This window comes from Eurosta solidaginis, chromosome 4 (assembly GCF_040869045.1).
Source record: "Eurosta solidaginis isolate ZX-2024a chromosome 4, ASM4086904v1, whole genome shotgun sequence".
In the NCBI taxonomy this organism is placed as follows: domain Eukaryota; kingdom Metazoa; phylum Arthropoda; class Insecta; order Diptera; family Tephritidae; genus Eurosta; species Eurosta solidaginis.
Genome location: NC_090322.1, coordinates 31,969,691 through 31,992,030, shown reverse-complemented (window position 1 = coordinate 31,992,030; position 22,340 = coordinate 31,969,691). Strand labels below are relative to the sequence as shown.

The 22,340-nt window shown below is 35.3% G+C and overlaps 2 protein-coding genes across 6 annotated transcripts in view; both read right to left on the bottom strand.

Moving 5' to 3' along the window:
* Positions 1-22,340, bottom strand: part of raskol (Ras GTPase-activating protein raskol) — a 536,164-nt gene that overhangs the window by 500,018 nt on the left and 13,806 nt on the right. The gene's annotated exons all lie outside the window — the stretch shown is intronic.
* On the bottom strand, positions 14,882-20,483 carry LOC137247572 (52 kDa repressor of the inhibitor of the protein kinase-like). Its single transcript, XM_067778557.1, is given in 3 exon segments — positions 14,882-14,910; positions 14,913-17,291; positions 20,366-20,483. Coding segments are annotated over 3 exon segments (2,526 nt in total).

The following is a 22,340-nucleotide window of genomic DNA, read 5'->3' as shown; positions in this document are numbered from 1 at the left end:
CGACTTGTAGACTGTAATTTTTGTTCGTCGAGGGAGGACTTTAATATTCGCTTTCCCACTCAGTCGAAGGTAGCAGTTGTTGACAAGAGTTATTCTCCTCCACAGTCTCGAATTTATATCCCTCACAGCCCTCGGTATAATAAAAATGACCTACAAATATAGGAACGTAATCAAAACATTGTGGTTCGTCCTAAACAAAAAAAGGAAATGTAAGATTTTAAGCCGAGCTACTGTTCCAAATTGCGTCGTGCTCCTACAAATTGGCGTGACGGGGCCTACCTGTTTCCATAACAGCGCAGCGTTCAAAACAGGGGCGTTCTTATATCAGAGCCGTTCCCAAAAAGGTCGATCCCTGAAATTGGATCTTCCTTAAAGAGGGCCGTTACAAGAACAGGATCAACACCAAAGTAGGGTCTTCCTTAAAATAGAACTTTTCCCAGAATAAAATCATTCCCAAAATAGGATCACATTAAAAGAGAGTCGTTTCCAGTGCGATGATCCCAAAACTGGGGACACCTTCATAGTAGAATGCAGAAGGGTGATATAAGGTCAAGGACCGTGACTATAATTGACCTCATGAATGCTTCAAATAGCCACCAAATTAATTGAAGTTATGAGCATATGAAATAGTCACAACGCAGAGTATCAGGCATACTCCTTAATCCATGCACAGAAGACCTACATACGAACTCTGACTGTGTACTATACCGGACACTGTAGTCTACATTTCCAGCGTTCAATTTCTCAATAGTGCACTTTTGTTGTATAATAAATAAATAAATTGCATTGTATATCTTTTAATTACGCTTGGCTTGTTAAAATTTTTGAAAAATAAGTAATAAAATACAATTATTTATAACATTCCATACAAATTAGAAGAAATCTTGTTTAACATACAGGTTTGGTGTTTATTTATGTTAATTATACAACTTTTCAACTGTTTCTGGCATGGACACATGAGTGATAATTACTTGTTGTTCGATTGTTTATTTCTTTTACTTTTAGCATAATATTTCAATTCCTTTTTATTACGTTGACTTCTTTGTTTTGATATTTTCTTAATTTAGTTCGTTTTGCAGTTTTAAAATATTTCTATGCCTTTGCAAGTATCTTTGACGTGCCAATATTGCCTGAGTACTTAATAGTTTTGTTTGCTTACTGACGAAATCAAGAAATTAATAATCTACTAGAGTTTGCCCAATGCTTGAAATTCAACCATTACAGAGGTCACTAAATTTACTTTCCTTTCCTTTCATTTCCTTTTCTTTCATTTCCTTTTCTTTCCTTTCCTTTTCTTTCTTTTGCTTTCTTTTCCTTTCCATTCCTTTCCTTTTCTTTGCTTTTGCTTCCCATCCCATTCTTTTATTTATGTAATTAAATTTTTTTTTCAATTTTTATTTTTTGATTTTTTTATATTTTTATTAAATAATTTTTTTATTATTTTCTTTCATTTTATTTTGTTTTATATTATTTTATTGTGTTTTATTTTAATTTATTTTATATTATTTTGCTCTATTTTTTTGTTTTATTTTATTTCACTTTATTTTATTTTTTTATCTTATTTTTATTTTTATATATATATTTTTATATTTTATTTTATTTTATTAACTAACAAATCGGTACAAAAAAAACGAATTAATGCCCCAACTTCAATATACATGTTTTTTTTTTGTGAACACTTTAAATATCAGCAAAGAAAATAACACATTTACTCACATTTGTTCGCTCTCTCGGTATACTTCCAACAAAACAACTATGTTGCGCTCTTCGTTCTTTCGAACGATCAAATCTGAGTAAATACTCAGTTCGTTTGCATGATGCCTGCTGGTTTTCTCAACTCAACAACATCAAACACACATAGTGTCCGCAGTGTGTAAGCATTGTAATAATGTGGCGAATATTAGCAGTTTTATTTATCACTATGCTCCTACTAAATAAATGCACAACAACAATAAAGCAAGCAGCCACACTTATGTACATATACACATTAAAGCAAGCAGTCACACTTATGTACATGAACACATCAAACAAGCAAAGACACATACACATAGCCAGCAGCTTGAAGCAAAGAGATTATTTCACATCCACATCACGTGATCATCAGCCATGAACAGAAGCTGTTACTCACACATACACACGCATATAGCTAAATAACCAGGTATGAGGTACAACTGTTTCAGAGGGCATGTTTGTGAAAAGTCTAGACCTTAGGAGAAATGGGCGAACGAGGAAACTGAGAGTATATAAGCAGCGCAAGCTGAGGAATCAGTAATCAGTTAGGTTTAAACACGCTATTAGTGAAGTATAATTGCAGTTGTAAAGTATTACTCCCAAATTAGTCTGATAAATATCATTTTGCAATACTGAATATTGGAGTTATTTATTCGACAGTTCAGCTATTCGAACGTTAGCAGAAGGTGTGTAGATAATCAGGATCCCCTAAAATCGTTATAGTAGTTTAAATACGTGTTTGGCATTTGTAGTGGTGCCATTTTTAAATTAATATTTTAGCGCTATATGCAACTTGTTTGAAAGGCCCGCACAACTACTTGAGAAGATCTGTCGATACTAATACAATTGTTCATACCTTAGAATTACAGTTCGACCATAAAAGCGGCGCAAAAACTTCATTACTTATATGTATTTGGATGTTGAAAAGGAGATACGGTATTTTTGGTTAATCATTGAAATTTAAAGATTTTAGTTCACATTTGTTTCCATATCTACAAACCTAACCTAAACATTCGTACATGAATGCTACCTAAGAATTATATTTATCCCCCTTTAAGAAAGGGTTTTACTTATTAAGCCAGTTGGACCTTTTTCAAATAAATATATAAAAGAAATACATGCTAATAACAGTAATTAATTAGATGTCACATCATCTCGAACCCATTGACGTGATAAGCACAAAATTTTCGCATAAGACACCACAATAACAAAATTAATTATTGTTGTTAAGATGATTCATAGCAGCAATGACAGTAGTGACGTTACAAATTGACTTAACAGATTTATCCGCTTATATAGATAAAAGCTTAGATAGAAATAAACTTTCACTACTTTACGCATATGAGTGTTATGACAGTGCGATTTTTGGTTACGAATAGTCAATTCTATTGTAATGTCAAAAAACAAAAAATGCATCTAGAAGTGAAAGTGTTTAGCTAAAACAATGGAAAAAGTGAAAACAAAAATATATTTTAAATTTACCTCAAAATGTTTAAAGTTGTTGTTAAGGGCCAGATGCATAAACGAATCTGCTCACATAATCTGGCAACTTCATATTATCTTTTGCTTTAAGAGCCGTTTTCACAATCTTCAGTTAGTCACTCATCTATAAATTACCGAAATTTACGTTTTCTCCGTGTTAACTGAAGCTTCACATATCAGTGTAAGCAAAAGCCAGCTGTTTGGCTAGTTTTCGTGTATTCATAATAGATTTTTCCGGCTTGTTCTACAAATTATTCACGATTATCGATTTTCCGGGGGTGGTCACCCGGTATTGGTGAAAACAAAAATGTTAAATGATGCTGATAGATTGCTATACTCCAGGTAAAATCTAGGTTACCTGGAGAAGGTGTAAACGGACGTAAGGCAGCTATGCAATTCTAACAAACTGCAGAAGTGAATATAATAAAGCGGTCTCCTAAGCAAAATTTATTCATTATAATTTCATAAAGAGCATTTATAAAAAACATTCTGAAATAGCGCATTTTCGAACAAGCAGTTTAGACAGGGTGATATTCCACTTAGTAGCGACTTGCAAGGATCATAGAACCATTATCAAAAAGTAATGTCAGATTAGGGATGATATTCGGCAAAATGTATCACAAAACTTAGATATCGCTTAAAATTCTGCCGAAAACTGTAAATCAACTCTGATCGAAATTGGAACTGTTGCATAAGACACTTGCGCATTTTAAATTATTGATAATTTAGTTGAAGACTTTTATTTAGAGATGCGTACTAGCCTTTAACTAGTAAATGTTGTGCCCTTTAATTTAAATTTTTAAATAGCGGCGCATTATCTTTGAAGTTCGCAGTACAATAACAACCGGCAGACACGTTCGTATTAGTTGTATGTAGAATCGTTTTTGTTGTTTGACAAACATGTCAGTTATACTTGGTAACAGTAAATAACAACGCTATTAGGTGTGGCGATAATTTTTGCCAATTTGCTTATTTGGTTAGCGCTTTTTTCTTCTTCTTTGTTTCGCATACCAATTAAGTGTTACTTGCGGAAAATGTAATTTTTGATGTGTAAACATCTTTCCTCAATGAAGTTATAAGTATGTTATCGAGGAAGTGTAAGCAAATTATCGATTTGTTTTAGAAGTGTTGTATTTTTGATATCGATAACAAAAGTTATCGATGACTTAGATTTTTTATCAAAAATTTAGCAATTATTTATAAAAAGATTATCGAAAAATTAACGATTTGCTATCAAAATGTTCTCGATTTGTTAACAATATGTTATCGAAAAAATACCCGCCATTTATCGAAAGTCATCGATATATTATCAAAAATGTATCGATTTTTTGTCGAAAATTTATCGATTTGTTCAGCTTGTTATCGATTTTTTGCTCCAAAAAGTTATTAATTTGTAATCGAAAAGCTATCGATTTGAACGCATAAAACTGTTATCGATTTGCTACCAAAACCGATTTGTTTTATATGCGCTATTGAAAAGTTATGTATTTTATATCAAACATATGTCGATTTTTTATCGAAAAGTTTCGATTTCTTATCGGACTGCTACCATTTTGTTATCTGCATGTTATCGATTTGTTAACAACGACTATTGGATTGTTGTCGGCGTGTTATCGATTTGTTATTGATATATTATCAACTTTTTTCGGCTTATCGATTTTTTTCGAAAAAGTTATGAATTTGTAGTCGATACCATTTTTTATCGACATGTTATCGATTTGCTAACAACGACTCATTGGATTGTTGTCGGGGTGTTATCGATTTGTTATTGATATATTACCAACTTTTTCGACATCGATTTTTTTCGAAAAAGTTATGAATTTTTAGTCGACATTTTTATCGATTTGCTACCAGAAATGTAAATTTATCGGCATGTTATCGATTGGGACACTTCCCGAAAGCCTTGAGGAGTGTTATAGATGTTGATGGTCCTTTGCCGGATGCAGATCCGGTCCGTTCCGGTAAAAAGTACCATTAAGGCACCAGCCCGACCATCTCGGGAACTTTTAGTATGACCACATGAAACCTTCAAGGCCATAGCGCCCTCCCGCCCCCTAGATCCTTTTTACTTTCACTTGGCTGTTGTCTGTAATCAAATCTTGCAAGTTTAATTTGATACACTTCACCGTGTCCGATTGAGCTGAAATTTTGCACATGTATAACTCCGATGACAATGCAATACTACTTTGCGAAAATTCGATAAATTAATCGATAACAGAGTTATCGGTAAAGATTTATATTCACAAGGGCATAAAAGTCTAAGTCCTTAAGAACGCAGGTAACTTCGCTTTGTTTGTGTATGCAACAAACGTAGAAGTTAGGCTGTTATCGCTAAATGTTGCATACTTTTTGTTGGATACTTTTCTGCGGACTTGATTTTGTTTTACAGATTTTTGGCGATGGAACAGAGCAGAGATCTGCAATGAACTGAACGCGACATAGGCAAAGTCACAATAAAATATGACTTTAAGTTGGTTAACACTCGAATAGAAGAAATTGACTGTTCAAATTTAATATTGGTTTCCGATCGGTTTGATTGTATTTCATATATTTTTGGTAAGCTTTTCCGATCTATGCGGGAGTAGTGCAAATAAAACAATTTATTTCACCTTACTGCTTTTCTAAGAACAAGCTTCTATTACTTGTTAATAAAACGAACTAAAAAGTAAAAAATAAAATTAAAGAAAAAAACTTTTTTAAAAATAAGCTTTTATTATTGGTTAATAAAATTAACTAAAAATATAAAAAATAAATTGACTGTAAAGAAATATAACACTTTATAAGTTCATTGTAACCTTTAACGATAATTAGGCTTTTTCGTCTGCGACAAAAAAATTCCATATTGTACATCTATATATATAAAAAGAAGTTTACATTTTGATTGTCACTCCATAACTCGAGAACGGATAGAAAGATTGACATGAAATTTTTAGGAAAGATACAGGAAGGAGAGATGATGGTTAGTTGATTTTGAAATCCCAAATCGGTTTAGCCATATATATATAAAAATCAAATTCTGTGTGTGTGTGTGTTCGCTATGGAAACGTATTTCCCACACATCAATCATCACCAAATTTTGGTTATGGGTTCCTCCGATCAACGGGAAGGTTTTAGGCTAAAAATAATTTCGATATATAAAAGGGGCGTGGCACCTCCCATACAAATGGAATCTTTGGTACTGCATACCTTTGAAGGTATACATGCCAGAACATTGAAATTCAATGAGGAGTTATATGAGGTCAATCCCTAACACCACCAAGAAAATGCGGACTTTGGAGAAAGGGGCGTGGCACCTCCCATACAAATGGAATCTTTAACTTTGAAGGTATACATGCCAGAACATTGAAATTCAGTAAGGAGTTATATGAGGTCAATCCCTAACACCACCAAGAAAATATGGAATTGGGAAAAAGGGGGCGTGGCACCTCCCATTCAAATGGAATCTTTGGTACTGCATAACTTTGAAGGTATACATCCCAGAACATTGAAATTCAGTAAGGAGTTATTTGAGGTCAATCCTTAACACCACCAAGAAAATATGGAATTGGGAAAAATGGGGCGTGGCACCTCCCCACGCAAATGGAATATATTATACTGCATATATCTGGATGTCGTAATGGTAGGATAATTAAAATTGGTAAGGAGCTATGTGACGTTAAGTCCTAAAACCTCCAGTAAAATGTGGAATGGGGAAAAACTATGGCTGCTGAACAAACTTAAGTTATTTTAACACCTAAAGTTTGACTGCATTGTTGAGTTTAGCTGTTATGCCTTTTGGACGTTTAGTAATCTGCCGCTGTTAAAAAAAAAATTGCTTAGCTTCAGTCTATCTACATCTTCTATAAAAATCAAATTCTGTGTGTGTGTTCCATATGAAAACGTGTTTGCTATACTTCGATCATCACCAAATTTTGGCTCGATGTTCCTTCGATCAAGACGAAAGTTTTTCATATTTCAGAATTAAGAATTTTAAATTTAAATGTTTTTGTTTTTTGGCTATGCGAAAGAACTATCTTAGCTCCCAAAAATGATCATGTTAACAAAATCAATGATCGCCTTCCTGGTGAAGTGACGAAATATAAATCGATCGACACAGTTACAGATGAAGATAAAATTGTGAATTATCCAAAAGAATTTGTATACTCCTTAGAACCAAAAGGACAGCCTGCGCATATATCAACTTTGAAAATTGGCTCACCAGTCATGCTTCTTCGGAATGTAATCAAAGCAACAATCATCAGCGGTAAAAGCAATACAATAATATAAAATAAGATACAAGAATAAAATGTTTTAGCAGAAAATTTCAACAAATATGCGTACAAGATTCAATTCAATTTACAGAACAATAAATTATCAACAAACAAAACAGAAAAAATAACGCAACATCCATTCAATCTCGGGCGTTACAACGTGCGCCTGGTAAAGCTAGTAATTATATATTTTTAACATTAAAACTTTACACCTAAATTATTAAATCTTACAGTTTATATCACAGTCCTAATTGTTCTAATAAAAGCGTGTTACGCTTTCTGATAGCAAGAAAAGGAGGCCCCAAATGTTCTTAATTATACCATCAAAATTTAACACGCTTTTTATTAGAACAATTAGGACTGTGATATAGGTAGGTAGGTTGAACTGGCCGGTCCATGAGGACCTCACATAGACTGATTGAGTCCGTAGTGTTACCAGAAGTTTGTTTTAACGACCAAACTGAAAAACCCTATCAAAAACCAGGACCTATGTTATAAAATAACTCAGTCCTCTTGGCAAATACTAGAAGCTTCCTAGGACTTAAGCCACTTGCTGCTTCTCGATCTGACAGCTGTATCACTCCTAATAGCTGGAGTCTTAACCTGGCAAGTGCAGGGCACGAGCACAGAACGTGCTGGATCGTTTCCTCCTCCAACCCGCACTTCCTACACCTGCTATCACTGACCAAGCCTAATTTAAAGGCATGTGACGCCAGAAGGCAGTGTCCAGTCAGAATACCCGTCATGAGTCTACAGTCCTCTCTTTTTAATGATAGAAGCAACTGTGTTAGTATAAGGTTGTAAGACCTACACATAATTTTCGACACTTTACAGCCCCGCGCTTGAACCCACGCCTTTTCTGCTTGGTAGATCATGTGCACCTCTCGCCTTCGCTTAATCTCGCCCAATCTAATTGGGACGTCTACGGAGCAAGCTTCAAGGGATGCGCCCTTTTTAGCTAATTCGTCCGCTTTTTCATTCCCATCTATTCCCATATGCCCTGGGACCCAATATAGATGTATGCTTCTCCCTGTCCCGATTCTCTCCAGAGACTGCTTACACTCTAACACGCATTTAGATGCTGTGCTATGCGAGATTATTGCCTTAATTGCTGCTTGACTGTCAATATAAAAATTAACACGGTTGCAGCTTAAGCTATTCTCTTCCAGGGTTTCTACTGCTTTGGTTACGGCTAATATTTCCGCTTGGAAAACGCTACAGTAATCCGGCAGCCTGTAGGATCTGCTTAATTCCGGATCAGCGCAGTATACCGCAGACCCTACTCCTTCCACTATTTTGGAACCATCGGTGTACACATGTATCGCCTCGTCCGCCATTTGCGCACCCTTGCGCCAACCGTCCACCTCTATTGTGGCCTTAAGATCTCCCTCAAAGTGCAGGTAGGGAATCATGTAGTCTGTTCGTCTTGTGACTGAGGACGCTATACTAATATGGCCATATGGTCGGCGCTCAAGCTGCCCCGAAGCATCGAGCCTGGTTGCGGTCGTTAACGCTTTGTTCTTTGCTACCAGGTCTACAGGTGGAATGTGAAGAATGGCATACAGTGCAGCCGTCGGGGTTGTTTTCAGGGCTCCCGTAATGCAAAGCATCGATAGTCTGCATACCCCCTCTAATTTTTTGAGGTATGTTGTTTTTTGTGTGGCTTTCCACCAAACAAGAACTCCATAGTATAGAATAGGGCTTACAATCGCTGTAAAAACCCAATGAGAAAGAGAGGGCGATAGGCCCCACTTACACCCCAGCATTCTTTTACATGCATAGAGTGCCGTTGAGGCCTTCTTTACCCTCTCCTCCACGTTGAGATTCCATGACAGCTTACTGTCTAGGATGATTCCTAGATATTTTGTGCAAGGTTTCTCCTGTAAGGTCACCGCTCCTAACTTAGGCCTGGTCCAATTTGGGACCTTGTACCTCTTTGTAAACAAGACCATATCCGTCTTCTCCGCATTGACTTTCAGCCCGACATTAGATGCCCAGGTATGAATATCCCGAAGCGCCCGATCCATCAAAGAACTAATCGTTGGAAGGCATTTTCCACTTAAGTGGACTGTGATATAAACTGTAAGATTTAATAATTTAGGTGTAAAGTTTTAATGTTAAAAATATATAATTACAATATGTACAATATGGAATTTTTTTGTCGCAGACGAAAAAGCCTAATTATCGTTAAAGGTTACAATGAACTTATAAAGTGTTATATTTCTTTACAGTCAATTTATTTTTTACTTTTTAGTTAATTTTATTAACCAATAATAAAAGCTTATTTTTAAAAAAGATTTTTTTTTTTAATATTATTCCATAATTAGGTTAATTCTTAGAAACAGTTAATGAGACTGTGAATATGGGTTCTCCACACTTCCATTCCCCTCCCTTTCCATTATTATTATTGTTTTTATTGATAATTTGAAAACAGAAAAATGTAGGTAGCACAATTTCAAATAAAAAATGTTTTGTACATCAGAAGCTTTTAAGTGATCTCTTAATTGTTTGGGAGATAAATACTTTACACAAACACGTTTGTTCCACATTCTAAATGTCAAATGCTTATTAATGTCATTCGTGTCTGTTAGAAGCACGTAAAATTTAACACCATAACCATAGTAATAATAAATAATTATAAAAAAAAGAGAAAAATAGTTAACAAAAAATTTAAATTAAATAGAAAAGCATACACGCAAAACGAACTCGGTCGCACGTCAAACGTGGCACACAAAGCGGCGACGTACAAAAAAGCTGTCCACCAAACGATGACATTCATTACTTCTTTCTTCACTACTTCTTATTCTCTGCATTAGTAGCTGGAAAGTAGTGCAACATGTCAAGACTTAAACTTTAGGTTAACACTTTTTTGCCGTTGGTTGTTTTCGTTCGGTGTTTTTTTTTTTTTTTAGTCAGTTTCATTGTTATTTCGCTTACTCTCACAGTTTAACACAACAACAAAAGAACATTCTATACATTGTTGTATTCATATTATAAAAGGTGTTATATAAGACGCTTTACTACTACCATTTTTATGGTCGCATTGGAGTTGCTTAGAATTGGTTCCAACCTTATTATAAGTTATAACGGTTAAGTTGGCAATGACATTTCACATTCATTAGAGTAGGACATTCTTTTTTGTTCGTTGGTTTATGCAGTCTAGACGACCTTTCACGTTTTCGCTAAGGGCCACGTCAGATAGCTTTTTAAGCCACATTTTAACTTTGAAAATTGAGAGTTTCAAAGCGACGAGCACAAAACCTTGTTTCCTAGCTTTTCGTTACGTTTAAGCGCAATGAAGTTCGTATGCCTTACCTTGGTTGTCAAAGTAAAAAGGGCCCATTACTGATACTTAGCATAGACTTGATTTGACTTGGCGTAAATTTGGCAACTTAACCACGATTATACTCCACTTAGCGCATACAATCTGGCATCATAATCAATAAATGTCAATTTGTATGACAAAATGTTAACATGAAATGGAAACAAACAAATGGCATCTCAAAATGTAAACGTCACTTAGAACTTACATAGAAAATCAAAATTCAACAGACTTCTAAGTCAAGTTAAGTGTTGCTAAGTTTTGAGTAATCAGTAACATGCATGTTCATTTAACAGAACTGTAAGTGGCAGTTCTCAAGTCAATTCATGTCTATGCTAAGTACCAGTAATGGGCCCTAAAGTTGTACGTAAAGTTCTATGTGAGTTCGACTTAAGTGCTTGTTCATCAAACAAGGTATAAGATCATGGCTCAACTATATGGTTGGTTCATCTCATCAGCTGACTTTATTTTTTTCATTTCACTGGCGTAGGGATTGTCAAAGCGAGATGGCAACCTAAAAGTGAAGCCAACACATGGACAAAATTTCCTTACAACACAAAAAAACTGCTAAGTTTTATGTTTTCATTCCATTCCATTAGCATAACACCAACACGCCGATTTTGACAATCCGAACAAAGGTATGTTGTTGTTGTAGAGTTGAGCCATGGTATAAAATTAATTTAACATTTCTGATTGTTTTCAGTTATTGAATATAAAATAGTATGTGTTAGAACGAGGCTGCTCGCTCAGCGATATGTTCAACGCTCTGGTTTAGAATCAGTAGTCACAGATGGAATGTAAGGGATGGATGGAAGATCATCCATCTCGAGTAATAAGTATGAGTAAAAACTTCCTAAGCGTATGGATGAAGGACGCCTTATCTGAGAATGTATTTTAAAAGTTTGCCTTACCGACGCTCTATTTGGGAATAGGGCTAACAATGCCTTCTAACCCACCAATCACCAAAAAAATATGTTTTTTAGCATGACAAGCAGCATTTTTTGCCATGAAAAAAAATGTCCTTTTATGTTACGATTCTCAAGTTGAGCGACTGTTGAGAAACAACCCTTGAGATTTGCGAAGTACTTATGTATGTGTATGTTAGCTCTTAGCTTGAGCTCTAATATGCAATATTTATTGGGAATAGCTGGTTTGAGTTGCGAAAGAAAACTTCCATAAAGAATATGACCTTATCTCAAAATTCATAAGAGGAATCAGAGCCTAAGCCGTAATACATTTTTGGCAGAGTGTGGCAAAACTCGCACATAATTCTTTCTGCAAAAGAAATATTTTCCAATTCCACTTTCGAAACGCGGCGGTGCCTGGTGAATGGATAAAGAGGCCGAAATTAGAGTTAAGCGGTGAATCCGCAAATAATGTGAGCCAAATGGTGTTTTCTTTTATGGAAAAAATTTTACCCTCATGTTGCACTCTTAAATTCTAACTTTTGAACTGAGGCACCTAGCGATAGGAATAATTGATCAATTTTTAGGACTCCTTTACTTAGATATTTAGTGAAAAATATTTTATGACACACAAACTCCCAAGAGAGCTGCGAAGGGCGACATTATTTTCAGAAAAGAAAACGCCATAAGATTCCAGTCGCTTGTGACAACAAGTACAAAAGAGTAGACTACTGAGAAGTAAAAATCCTATCTCGCCGAACAAACATCATGCGGTGGAATCTCTTAAAAAACCCACCCTCATATATGACCCGGAACCATAGATTTATACAGTAACAACACAATCCATTGCAAGGTTTTTAGCTCCACAGTTTTCGTCAAGAACAACCAACTAATTACTCGAAAAAGCAAAGTGGGATCACGTGGAAACAGACTATTAAGTTAATGAGCCTGTATTCACAAGTCTAAATAAAGGCGCATCGCAAAGTCCTGGTGAGGATGAAGTCGCAATAGAAATATGAAATTGGTTTCTTTAGACGATAATGTTGGTTAGGTGTCGAAATTGACAGCAAACTGGATGGGTCACGCTTCCTAAGCAGAGACAGATTTTTGTAGAACTTTCATTTGAATAATGAACAAATCTCCCTTCATAAATATTATTAAGACAAGTCTTTAAAACTTCCATCAAGCAGTCTGTTAATCACGATTACCATTAATGGAAAAGCTTTAATCTATCCATAATCTCCCCGCACATGTAAGGATTATTTGTATTGACTCAAAACTCAAATATACATACCACCCTTATGACGCATAAACGACAAAAAAATACAACTTGTATACGTAAAATATTTACAAAATATTTTGTTCTTAATCACAGCTTGAAAAGGGATGAAATCTGCAATACGCATAATAAATGCTTGACATTGGTATATAGAAACAGCGGACAAAAATCGACCATATATGGTCTAAATCAGTGGTGCTTCGGAAGCTTCGGAAGTAGAGCTTCGGAAAAGTATTCAGCGTTCACCTACATGTCGTGTGCGCGCAGCGACAAAGATTTAGTCATGGCGGAATCATACAACGTGGCAGCACGGTGACATACGTACAAATATAAATGCAAATTCCATGTATTTTGATTTTGTAAATTGATGGACTAATATCAAAATCGTACTACGCCCGAAGTTGAAGTGTCAAATCATATTAAAAACGTACAAATCAGCTGACTTCCGACTGTCACCTGTTCCTGGTTCCGCCATGAATGCAGTAAAGCAAGAAGTCTATAGCATTGTGTACCTTACCAAGTGTGTCAACTAAGCGATAAACGTCAAAAGTACAAACAGCCTCGCTCACCTGATGCAAATCTTAGGTCTAGATTTGCATTTTTGGTACGTAGGACTACTTTAAGCTGGGTTGCATTTGGTAGTTCAAAAAAACTTAGTAGTATTTAAAAATGATAAAGTGTAATAGATATATTTCCGATGAAACATAAATAAAAGAGGATTTGTGGTTTCAAACAATGCGAAAACATACCGAAAGCAAAATTGATTTAAATTATAGTCAAAAAACCAAGAGAAACTTAACACAATATAGAGCACCACACGTGTAACTTGTTTTCTTCATGAGAAATTTCACTTCTAGGGCTGTTTTACACGAGTCGATTTACTGAAATATTTTTCTACGTTAAATCAAATGCATAAGAGCGGATTTCTATAAAAACGCTTTGGTTGCTTCAAAGCAAACATAACCGCAAGACGTTTGTTTCATTATTTTTTTCGTATAGCGCTGTCAAAACGTAGGCACGCGACCAAAGCGTTTAGGTAAATCCGCCTTTTGTTGCGATGTTTCGCCAGACAGATGAGATCAATTTATGGCCGCACCTATATCATAGAACGCAAAGTTTGTCGAATGTTAAGGGAAACGAAAAGTTGAGAAATTGTGAAAGGATGATTTACAACACTTTGATCGTTTCAAAGCGAAGAAAATGGCAGGGAGTCTCCTTGTCAAATTATGGGCCTGCCCAAGCGTCAGATCGAAGCAACGCGACAAAAGCGTTTATGAAAATCCGCCTTAACTTATAACGATGTGAAGAAAGTCTTGGCCGAGCTATAATGCGTTTTTTTACTTAATTTAAAAAAAACTATACTTCACTATGCTTTTTAGATTTAGAGAAGTAAACTCATGTAATAAATTATATTTTTAATAAAAATCACAACCAGGGGCGGATACAGGTCTCCAGATGAGGGGGGGAGATCATGGCCGAAAGCTCAAAATCCATTTTTGCCATGGAAGTCAGTAATATAAATTACTGATTAACTTCAGAACACCATTTTGACATAATTACAAATAAACGTATCGAATTTATCTTTAAGCACTCAAATTAGCTCAACTAATTGAAAGAATTCGAACAAAAAACAATCAAGAAATGATTTTATACAGCTCAAAGGTAGAAGCTAGTTCTTTCTGATAAGAGAGTTTCACTTGTGGCTATAACTAAGTGGAGTTATTTTGAATCTATATCTATTGCAGCAATCAAAAAAGGAAAAAAAGAAATGAATAAGTTTGTTTATTGATATTAAGTTTATTTCAATATATTCGTCGACAGAATAAATATGTAGCTTTGTTACAAAGATGTTTTTGAAACGGTATACATTATTATTTTTCATAAATTAACGTCAATCTGTTATGAAACAGTTCTATATAATAAAATCAATTTTTCGCTTCCCTTTTTTGCGTATCTTCCTATTATGTTTTCAACGTCGATTTTAATATCATAATGTACGTGTAAAAGTGTTAAGCCAGTGAGCCTATCTTCAGTCATAGTTGTTCGTAACCATGTTTTTAATCGCCGAAGGGTAGAAAAGCTTCTTTCAGGAGAAGCATTACTGACCGGCAATGTAGCCAAAATGTTCAATAGAATCCTTATCAGTGGAAAAGCATTTTCGTCGCAGTGATCTAGAACTTCTACTGCCGATTTTGGTATCGATTTTTGCTCGAGCTTTTTTGTCCAGAGTTCGGACCAAACTTCATACTCTCCTGTCAAATGGACGGTATTTTTTTCGTTTTTCTTCAAGAAATATGAGTATCGTTCGCCTATAGATTTCACCAATTTCAAAGCATTTTTTTTCTTTGAAAGAGTATCATTTTGTACAATTTTCGACGGCAGAAGTAAATTCAAATTAAAAACGTCCAACGTTTCTTCTGGCAATCTTTCTTGAAGGTCAATTATAATATGGTCTAATAAAGGAATAAAAATCGCTTTTCGATAATACTCTTCGGCAGTAGATGCGGTAAAGTTCGAGCGATATATTTGTCTACTTATTAGACGCGGAATATGAATCTCAAAATCTAATTGATCAGCCAAACTCGTAATTTTTTCAAACAATTCCGAAAACTTACCATCTGCATTCGCTCTATAATTCTGGAGTACATTGAGTGTGATATTCAAAGCTTCAGTAGCATGATTCAAATCAATAGAAGGAGATTGTAAAAGTAGACTCAATGGTCGCGTTACTGAAAGAACATTGCTCAAACTAATCATTGATATTATGAATTCTGTGTCGCAAATTGCCTTTATCAACGAACGAGCTTCTGAAGTCGTTTTCGAGTCCTGCCATGTTGTGAATTCCTTCAAAGTATTTACAATTTCTGTGATACTGTCTTCAAATTGTATAACACCATCGTGTCTTTCTGACCAACGTGTCTCACACAGTCCACTCAAAGATTCATTGAGATGCTTTTTGAAAACCAGGTGACGTTTACCTGAAGAATTAGCAAAACTTATAATTTTTTTCATCAAAGCCATGCAATCTCTTGTTTGAGGAACATTTGAGGTTTTTGCAAGTGAGTTATTGAGTGCATGATTGAAACACGGACAAGATCTAGCGTATAAACAAAATTTAACAATTTCTTGAACAGCCCCTTTTATTTCTGAAACCATGACTGAACAGCTATCTGTTCCGATGCCAACGCACTTAAGGAAATCGAGCCCGAATTGTTTCAGAATATCAACAACTATATGACCTAATGCTATTCCTGTGAGCCTTTTCTCTTCATTATGAACATCTTCTTGACAGATTGAATCAAAAGCGTCCACGAATGTTAAAAAATCTTCCCGAATTCTACCTTCATAACGCAAACAAAGGCTGAGTTGTTCAATATGTCCTGAATCTGTTGTCTCATCAAATTCAATTGCATAACAGTCTGCATTCCTTATCCTGTCTATCAAAATATCTTGAATTTCTTCTTTGCAACAGTTTATTAACTCATTTTGCGTGGTTTTGCTTATATACGTGGCTTTAGAAGATGCAGTTTGTAAATGATTTTCTAATACAGTATCACCAGCAGCGACTCGGTACTGAAGAAGAGCGCGAAAATTACCCTGATTCACTGAAGATTCATGAGGATCCAGTGGACCATCATCTCGATGACCTCTGAATGCAAGATATTGACGCCCCAAAAATATTACATTCTGGATCATAACACGCAATAAGTTTCTGTTCTTTTCAATTTGAGCAACGCGATGAGAGTTGAGTATATTTGAAATATCTTTTTCGGGATTTTCATATGACTTAATAAAATCAGAAGCAGCAAGAACGGCTTCGATGTGATATTTATTAGATGCGTGGCACGCTATAGCACCATCTTTACCAGATAATTTAGCAAATGAACACAACGGTAACTTTACAAGTTTATTCAAAGACATATTAGATCGCGGATTCCCAGTGTCACTTGCAAATATGAAGCAATACTTACAAAAACAGCCTTTCGAAATGTCCGAGTAAACCAACCACTCGTTTTCGATCAAATAGTGACGTCGAAAGTATCCTTTTTCAATTTTTCCTTTCTTATTATGATTTGAAAAAGGAAATACGTAATCATTCGGTGGTGACCATGGTTCTTTCAGTAATTTGAATTTTGTATAATCATCCATCAAATGTTTGTTCTCTACAAAAAAACCTATATCGAATTTATTCTGAACTGAGTGTTGACCTGATGCAATTGTTAGAGTTGCCGAAGGCTGTACGTCGATGACCGCGTTATTATTAACACAATCGCCTTTAACAAAATTAATTGCTTCTGCCGTGACATTAGTTTCTTCTTTAACTGCATTTTGCAAATTTGGAAGCTTAAAAAAATACGATTCAATACTTCTTACAGCTGGTCTTTTGTTGTTCTTTCTCACTGAATCATCATCCTAAAAACAAAACATGTCGAATGGTTTTCATACATATCATTTATCTAGTTAATTCCCTCAATATTTCATATCTTAATAATTTTTGAGCCTGCCCTCACGAAAAAAATTCTCATTTGGGTTTATATTCGAACGCCCAATTCAAATCTGAATTTCCACAGTTCTTGAAACCAAATTAGGTTTTTTGAAGACTTGACCTAATTTGACATACTGGCAAACCCAAATTGGGTGTTAGAAAATAAACCCAAATTGGGTGTTAGAAAATAAACCCAAATTGGCTATGAAAATCTCTGTGAATTGAATATATAGGAACAATCAAACATACCATTTCGGAACGACTGTAAACAAATTAAAGTGTTAGTAGGCGATTTAAAACCAAGTTTCCCTTTATTTCAATTGCGGCAGGACGCGGACGAAAGACAACTGCCAATCAAAATTCAAAAATCTATTTTACTGTTGGCTTAACAAGTGCAAACGTATGTATAGTTGTGTATGCAGCATTGTTGTCATACATTGCGTATATATGTACATATATTTGCCTGTAGCATAGAAACCACTGATGACATGATACGAAACATTTATTCTCTCTCAATTCGTTTCCAGGAATGGATCTTGAAGTTCATTCGATTGTAAACAAAAGTTCATTCGTTTCCCAGAACATCAGATGGCTATAGAGTTGCCTAAACTACCCAAAAAAAAAACTCCAAGAAATCCGTTCGGTTTCATTATTTTCAAAAAAATCAGCAACGTGATAAAAACTTATTAAAATTTATAAAAAAGGCAAAGTTTTGTAGAAATATTTTGTGGTAGATAAGTGAAAAAATATGAAATAATATATTTCGATTGCGTGGCTTTGCTTTGTTGCTCTGGCACCGCCATAATATAACAATAAGCGGCTAGTCCCTTTTTTCACTTTGATGCGACCAAAACGTTTATGTACATACATATGTATATCCACATACAATAAAAAACGCAAAAAATGTATAAGAAATTAGGAAATTATATCACTTGGTTAAGTATCTGCGTTGTCGTCCGCAAAAAGCTATTAATTAAACATGTTGCGTTAACCTATACGTATAGCTACAATTTATCTCAGCTGTCAAAAATGGAATGTTGCAACGCTCCACAAAAACCTGGCCTTTATGCATCCATTTAGATCAATGCGAAGACTAAGAAGCTGACTTTTTCTCCAATCGAAAGCTGCTATCAAAACCCGTTTCGTGTGCAGCCCTTCGATGAAAGGTGTTGTTCCTGATAAATTTTCCACGGGTGAAAAATAGTTATTTTTTCTTCGGATTTGTAATCCTGGCAAAAATTCGAGTTTTTTGATATCCTATTTGACAATCTTGAGTAAGTTTTCGGTGAAAATTATAAGTTAAACCTTTACCATGTAAAAATACCCCAAAGTTATTCTGAAATGCCCAAATTTGATTTTGAGCATGATGGTATCTTTTCTTTCTTCATTAAGCACGCCCAATATTTATTCAGGTAGGTCAGGGGGGGGGGGGGGGGGGGGGGGGGGGGGGGGGGGGGGGGGGATCGCCCCATCGCCCCCCCCCTGTATCCGCCATTGATCACAACTCTGAATTGAAATATGATCGCCACAACATAAAATTAAAATGTTGTGGAACACAGCAACACTTTTGTGACTGTATAGACCCTGTTTCAATCTCTTACGTCCCTGCACAGAACCCTTAATAACCGTTATCAACCGAACCAACTATGGCAACCCAGAAATAAGTCAACACACTTGTACTAACCCACAATGGTCAATAGGCCTGATTACATTGAACACGGCGGCTACAGACCACAATCACATTAAGGTAAAGCCTGACGATAACCGTAGCCAAACATTGGCTACTTGATTACTTTGAACGCGGCAGCCACAAATATAAATTAAAGCAAATGCTAAACATTTAGAAAAATATATTAATTATGCTAAAAAACGTTCAAATGCATTTTTTTATCTTATATTAGTTGTTACGAGCCGGACCCGTGCGCATCTTTCGCAACCAATATAAAAGTCTCTGATCAAATATCAACAGAAATCAGCTGTAATTAAAACTTTGCAGCTTGCGCTGCCATCTGGCGTATGGTAACAACTGCCGGTAATACAGTGCAAATATTAACAATAGTGCCAACGTACAAATAGAGTTATTTTTGTGCTCACAATCGTTTATTTTTAGCAAATTATTTTAATATAATATAGCTTAACAAATCTCCATCTTTACAACCAAAACATAAACACAGCAATTAGAAATATATATTTGTTATTTACTTATTCTTTTAGTTTTTATTAACGAAATAAAAAGGACGTCAATCTCTGTCGCTTCAATAGAATAGAATTAGGTTTAATCTGGCGGCAGCGGTAACGCAAACCGTGCTGCTCTGTCGCGCCGAAAATAATGACCCTCATATGGACCTATGTAAATATAATTTGAGAGATGTCGCTTTGCAGCCGCTGTCGTGAATGTAATCAGACCTTATCAGTTTAAGCTTGTACTTCAAGCAGTGAACATCTCCTGCGTGAATTCTATGCTCAAACAATCTTCTGGTAAACACACGCTACTACAAAAAAAAGATACGTTTGTATTCGAAGCTTTGCCGGTGTTGTGCACCACTGCTCTAAATGTGCTCATGAATGGTGGGAGGCAGTGAATTGAGGCGTCATTACAATAAATGAAATGTCATGTATCTAGATATAGAGAACAGAGGCAGCAAATAAAGAATTGAGTTGAACAAAACGTGATGCTGCATTAAAATGTGAAAATTAAGTAAGCGAGACATGGTTAACAGGAAAAAAGATCCACATTTAAGGACTAGCAGACAGTTGGAAACAAATATTGGCGCAGACTTGCTGGAAAAACAGCCTGAAATGTCCTTAAATGGATTTAACGAATATGAAGAACAGCAGTAAATGAAATATTTAGCTGGTCTGCTACTTTCAAGTTGAAGGAATATTTTGAATTTTCTAGACTCTACTTACATATGTACTTGAATGCTTGTTGGCAATGAACGTCCTCTTTAATGTCTGGCGGCATCTGTGACACCGCAATTTTAAAATAATTTTTTTTTTGCATTTGCATTGGATCTTGTGTTGCCATTTTGATTAGCATTTACTACAATTGCCAAATAAAATTTGCAACGCAAAGTAATAACGTAAAGGAAATGTGTCACAGACATTGGAGACGTTTAAATGAAGCGTGTGTCATAATTTTTAAGTTTTTGTTTGATGTGCTGAATTTTAATGAAAAAGTTGTTGCTGGTTGGTAAAGGCAAGTGTGGTAACTTGCAGAGCCAACAACTTTTTTGAGACAAAGCCATTAACTTGACTGCAGTGTTTCTGAAAGTCGTGAAGATTTTGCAACGACATGGAAAAATAAATAAAATGTAAAATAATATAAAAAAGAACAAGTAAGGACGGGCCTGTGCTGAGCTGTGCCGAAGACTTCGTATCTTTCATGAATGGGGCTAAACAATAATCTTATCCCATTCGTAATTTCCAAATAATCGGCTGTATAAGATAAGAAATATTTAGTGAACATATGTACATACCTAAGCGATTTTTAAGATAAATAAAAAGATGATAAAAAAGTTTCAAGGACTACCTTTATATAAATGGACCAAAAAATAGAAGGCAATTTTCCAGACATAGTCTTGTTGAATTTTGACTAAAAAACTTTAACAATAGCTCTTGTAAAAGATTTTTGGGATTTAAAACTATAAAGGTGGAGCGCAATCTTTCAATTTAAGGCAAACCATGTACTTGGGATTAACTAATTGATTATTTAAAATTTAAATACAGAGCGCGTATTTATAATTTTAAATCCCAAAATTCTTTTACAAGAGCTATTGTTAAAGTTTTTTAGTCAAAATTCAACAGGACTAAGTCTGTATTAAAGGAAAAAATGCCTTCTATTTTATGGTCCATATTTATATAAAGGTAGTCCTTAAAATTTTTTTTATCATCTTTTTATTTTCAATTTTTTAGGACTGCCTACAAAAAGGCAATTGCAACTTTGATTAGTAATTTAAGTAATTCCTAAGTAAAAATTCTTGCCTTTATTTATTTGTTCAAATAGCAAGATTGAAGAGAATTAGTGAAATTTTCGCTGACAACACTGACGCAAACAACAGAATTCCACCTCGCATCATAACAAGAGAATTCCACCTCGTTTGTCAGCTACTTAATTTGCACAGCTGAAAATCGTGGTGAAATTCGCATACGCCTGAAAGTCTAAAAGAATCGTGGTGAAAGTCGTGTACGCCTAAAAGTATGCAAGGACGTGCATTGAGTTGGGCCTTTAACGAGATGGAATTCTACAACGCCTGCAACACTCAGGAGTCTCTAGATATGCAGGGAGTTAGTTAAAAATCGATTGCAAGATTCCCAATTTAAAACAAGTTTTCTCAATATCTCGATCCATGCGCCACCTAGCGGAATTTTGAATTGCCACCAGGCCTCTAAGTGAAAAACGTTTCAAGTCTCTAGGTAACCGGGAAGTTAGTTAAAAATGGATCGAAAGATTCCCAAATTAAAATTTGTTTTCTTACTATCTCGATCCGCGTGCCACCTAGCGAATTTTGTTTGATAAAATGTTACATTGTCACCGAGTTCTGACCCACGGCCCAAGTTTCAAGTCTCTAGCTCACCGCCAAGTTACTCACAAATCGATCGCAAGATTCCCCTCGTTTTTCAGGCATTTGTAGTTATCTCAATTAGCACGCCACCTAGCGGAACTTTGTTTTATATAAATTGTATTGTCACCGGGTTTCGAACTATGTGCTAAGATACAAGTCTCTAGGTAACCGGGAAGTTAGTTAAAAATGGATTGCAAGATTCCCAAATTAAAATTAATTTTCCTAATATCTCGATCCATGCGCCACCTAGCGGAATTTTTTGGATAAAAAGTTACATTATCACCGGGTTCTCGCTTACGGCTCAAGTTTCTTATCTCCAG